The following is a 5,144-nucleotide window of genomic DNA, read 5'->3' as shown; positions in this document are numbered from 1 at the left end:
GTCTTTATTTTACAGTTAAAATAAATGTTTAACAAATAAAGTTTAATGTTACAGCTAATCAAGGATCCCTTTAAATAAAAAAAACTGAAACGTCATGAAACTTTCCATGAATTTGCACAAAGAACCACAATAAAAAGTGAAGTAACTAAGCAGAGCTGCTTCTATTTAACTTCATTTCAACAGCCTGAATGCACAGCAAAGGAGCAGGGTTAGGTGTATGAATGCCATGGTGCTGCAGTGAAGGATCCATGTCCCTTTGGTCTTACCTGCAGTGGTGTGCTCGGTCAGGCTTGATGCTGCAGCACTTKGGACACTTGTAGACCACCTGTCCTGGTTTCAGCTGAAGGCTTTCTATGTATTCCTTTGTAGCATTCCCTTTTGGCACTGCCCCCTTTGAGAAAACAGATACTATAGAGCATCAGTTTAAGCGCAAATCATTAATCATCATAACGGCAAGAGTTGGCAGAAGCAAGATGGAAGGTTTAATGGAATTTTATTTAGATAAACCAAACCTACAGAAAGTCAAAGTGGTCTGTATGGTACTGAAAGGTAAATGTACTTACAGGGTCGGTGCACATAGCCCTGAGGTGTGAGGCGAGAGCAAGAAAGGCCAGAGTGTTGAACAGAGTCCCGTTCACAATGCTGTACATGAGGTTTTTGGAGGGTAGCAGCATTACAAACAGCACAACAAAGTCAGCGTAAAACACCAGCAGCCATGTGATGATGGCGCACACGATGCCACAGGTGTCCCTGATAAACCACATGGCGGAGGAAGAGGAGGAGGTGATGACGTCTTTGGAGACAGGGATGCGCTGTTCATGCTGTAGGCTTTTGGACCCAGACCCGGCCCCGGTCTCAGTCTGCCCACGGCCGTGCTCCACATCCCTGCACCTGTGCACCGGGCTCTTCATTCTTCATCCAAGCTGGATGCCTGTTTCTGCCACCGGAGCCACGGCAACGTCAGGCCTCAATCACCACTCATGCTGGTTAGAAACAAATCTCAGGTTAGCACGGGTCCTCTAACCTTCAACAAGGATTTAAAACATTTTGTCCTTATATATAAATGACTCAATATGTTTTGAATCAGATGAAAACATARACAGCAGATCTAACATGAAGTCAACTGAACTGTTCATAAATCAGGCTATCAAGTCCAAACACCAACATTTTAGCTTCAAGTTTAGAGAAGTTATTTTAAGCTTTCCATTTACAAAAATTATTAATAGTTGTTGTTACAAGCTCTTTTTCAATGTGGTTGCTTGTTTTGAAAATAAGACTGATGTAAATATCTATATGTGACTTTTATTATTAAAGAGTACAAATATTAGGACCCAATGAAAAAGAAAAAATAAGTAGGTCTGAGATGCWTCAGGACATTAKAACACAATGAAAATCTTGTCCTAGAAGTTTCAAAAATGAGTTAAATATAATCTCATATAAACAACATGACAAGTCGGTTTACTAGGACTGCACAATGTATCATGAAAACATCCTTTTTGCATTATCAGTGTGGGCAATATTCACATCGCAAAGGACAGCTTGGAGTGCAATAATTGTTGACTATTTGAAAGGTTTGAAGTAGTATTTTTCATGCAAATGCWATATTTAGCAAGTACAAAAACCTACAAAGTCACTGATGATGAAGAAATTAAATGATGAGGTTTCTACTGAAGTGGCAAAATAATAATAATAATAATATAATAATAATAATAATAATAATAATAATAATAATAATAATAATAATAAAGAAAAATATATAGCATGTAGGACTGAGTCTCACGGCAGCAAAAGCTCACTTCAGACACAAATAACACTGCCAAAAATGCTAAAGGTCACATAGAGTAGGAGGTACAGAATATAAAGGGAGGAATATATTGCATCTGATAGAGCTGGGCGATATGATCAAAATTTTACATCACAGTATTTTCAACATTTTCACCAGTTTCACTGTATTTGACAGTATTTTTCTTTTCATCACAGCTCAGCTGATAATAAAATGTACAAACCCTGCTTATTGACTTTTTTCTTTTACTGTACCTCTGTCTGTGTCDCTGTTTCCCTCCTCTGTGTCTGTTCTTCTCTGACTGGTGGTTGGAGACAGTAGTYAYRYATTTTGGTCCAGTCGTGAAGGAGGAGGGTTAAGAAAAGATTATGATCGGTTTTATTTTATGTTATTTACTAAAGCTTATCAGCACGACTCACCTTGTACACCAGTCAATTCTAACTTCACTATGAACTACTCCCCACAGGCTTTTCACAATAGAAGCACGTTAAGTCTCCATCAGCATAACGTCTCCATATTAACTAACCACGTTAAATCTAACTGTGCACGTCACTGAAGATGTGTTTACTACATTCAGCGATGGCGAAAACTGGATGTTTTTTTTAAACATCGGTCAATATAATCCGCGGAATCGCCACCCGCTGCTGCAACTAGCTGCTCCAAACATTAGCATGCTAACGCACATAGCGGTGCAGCAAGGAAAAATGTCCCCCCGGGAAACAACACTTCACTGGCGGCCGTGACGAAACGTTCCGCTATTTAAAYCGGAATGTCCGGTTTTCAAAAAATTCATATCATAACAAAAATAAAAACCGGTATTCGGTACAAAACGGTATACTGCCCAGCACTAGCATCTGATATTGTCATCGCATTATTTACAAATATTATCGCCATTCTAAGATCCTCTAATATCGTGCAGCCCTAGATTTTACAATGTGTTATTATTTATTTAAATATCATAGCACAAAGCCAACACATGAAAAATTAAATCCATTTCATAATGTAACATCTATTGAATCACTTTTAGCAGCAATAACTTCAACTGTTTGTCCTTTGATATTTTGACTCTCCTGAGTCCYGCATCACTGGAGGAATATTGGCCCTTTTTTTGGCGATGTTTCAGTTAAAGATTTATAAATTTTAGTTTATATACAGCTTCAATAAAACCCTACCACATAATTTTATTCAGGCTTTGAGTCATTCTGCTGTAGAGGTGCTGCTCTGTTTCAAACACTGTCCTGTTGCATTTGAGCCAAGCTTCAGATGTTACTATAAGGTCTCCTGCTTCTCTGGTTGCAGATTAAATCATCAGTCAGCCACCACTGCTGACAGTACTGTACAGGATTGTGTCGTTTTTCTTTCAGGTGCTCCCCTCTGCAGGGGGTCCCCACAGCAAGCAAACTCACAAGAATATTTTGGCAAATGTTTTATAACATATTGCAAACACACACAAAGCAGTAGATGTTCATATTTAACTTTGCAAACCTAAGCTGTGCCATTGTTTTGTTTGTTCCTTTTATTTTTTTATATCAGATTGCTCAGTCTTTTCCTAACTGCCCTGTAATAACATTTAGCTTTAACAACCAAAACTTGTACGATATGAGATAGATATTTCTCCAACATCTACACAACCTGAACTCTGTAGAATGGACTTCGAACAGACTAGAAATAGCCTCATAACTTCTGATGGGCAGCAACACTTGATTAAAGGACACTGGAAGGTGAGGGCCAACAATGTTTTTGTCCATGTCCATTCACAAATTTCAATAAAAACTAGTAAAAAGTAACAAATTAATGTAAAATTTTCAACAGATTAAATTTTAGAGCAAACAATTCCAGCTGACTCGTGCAGCCAACTGAACTCACAAAAGAAAAAATATCTAACTGACTGCTAAAGAGATTAAATTTGGTGTAATACAAATCCTTCACAACACACAACTAAGCGTGACCTCAACAATGATGTTAGTTTCTCTAAAACAGCTAATTCTGTCATTTCTCATCAGCAAGAAAAGTGCCACCTTTAACAGCTCATGTCTTTCCTTGTTAATGTTAACACAAACCTGTTGTGCAGCAAAGTGCCCAAACTTTTATTTTTTATACAGGTGTTCACTTGTGCAATTAACACGTCGTGTATTGGCATTCAGCTGAGGTTGTATTTAACTCATTTTAAAACCTGACACGGTCCAGATGTTTTCATTACGTCATAATTTCATAAACAAAACAGGAAGTACTTCTTTGTTATCTTGACAGCATACGACACAGCAGATTTTCAGATAAACAATCCAACAGAAGACTAGATATTCTTCACCTGTAGTTAAACATTCACTTATTTTTCCTCTCTGTGTGTACCTGTCAGGAGTTGATCTGAATAAGATGTTCAAGAAATATTTGAGTAAATGTCCTGTATACTGTTTCTGAATATTACCAGAGACGTCTTATAGCAAAAAGACAGAATAAAATCAGATCTAACCCTGTTAGTCCATCAGGCAGGTACACACTACCGGCTGCTGTCAGGACACTAATTACGTCTTACACCCTTTCAGCACCATATTATTGTATATTTACCCACTCTAAATGACTAGAATATATAATAGATAAACAGAATTATTGACAATAGTAAAGGGGATCCATGCAGCAATACAAAAGTGGGTCAGTTCCAGCATAACAAATGTGTTTCTGGGGGTAAACAAGCGTTATCTTTAGCCAGGTGCGATAATAAAGTAGTAATGTAATAATCACTTAATATTAGGATTCTTCCAAGGCCACGTTTTGTCTTGTCAAGAAAACCACACAACCAAAAACGTAAGTTAGTGCATTTATTTAGGCTAAAACTAGCTGATGAGCTAACGGGGTAGCTTTTCAACTCAGACTTTCGTCGTTTTCCTTTAAATGTTTGACGGCGACGAAAGACCGGAGCGTTTATCCACCTTCACGTAAGAATAAAGTGGTTCTATTCAGCCTGGTCTCACCTTGCAGTCAAGCATCGTCGTTTAGCCGTCCTGCTCCTGCTGCTGCTATGTCCTCCACTTCCGGGCTGAAAAGCAACAAGGTGACGTCACCACGTAAGGACGTGAACATCTTTAGAATCATTGGAAATGAGGTCTTTCCAGGTTGATTAGTCAATCAGAGACAAATAATTATGAAACTTCATCTCTCTGATAWCCGTTCCAAACTTAAGTGTTCCTCAATCCATTTTAATCTAGACCGAATGAAAGCACCACGGGCTTTTTCTTTGTATATTTCATCTAACTCTTCTTGATATTTTTGTAATTGAACTACCAAATCTACATTATTTGACATATTTGAAGTGAGATCTGAAATAGATTTAATTAATTGCTCTAATTTTTCTTTTTTAAAAAAG

General features: G+C 37.8%; 1 protein-coding gene across 1 annotated transcript in view; it reads right to left on the bottom strand.

Annotated features, from left to right (window-relative positions):
• LOC106519270 (palmitoyltransferase ZDHHC3) overlaps positions 1-4,822 on the bottom strand; it is a gene marked incomplete in the record, with an annotated part of 24,417 nt that extends 19,595 nt beyond the window's left edge. The window contains 3 exon segments of the mRNA XM_014010855.1: positions 267-391; positions 564-983; positions 4,753-4,822. Coding sequence (XP_013866309.1) covers positions 267-391; positions 564-911 — 473 coding nt within the window.
• Positions 4,823-5,144: the final 322 nt, after the last annotated feature.

Source organism: Austrofundulus limnaeus, unplaced genomic scaffold (assembly GCF_001266775.1).
Source record: "Austrofundulus limnaeus strain Quisiro unplaced genomic scaffold, Austrofundulus_limnaeus-1.0 Scaffold74, whole genome shotgun sequence".
Classification (NCBI taxonomy): domain Eukaryota; kingdom Metazoa; phylum Chordata; class Actinopteri; order Cyprinodontiformes; family Rivulidae; genus Austrofundulus; species Austrofundulus limnaeus.
Note: the sequence above shows the minus strand (reverse complement) of the source record. Positions and strands in the feature narration are given on the sequence as shown.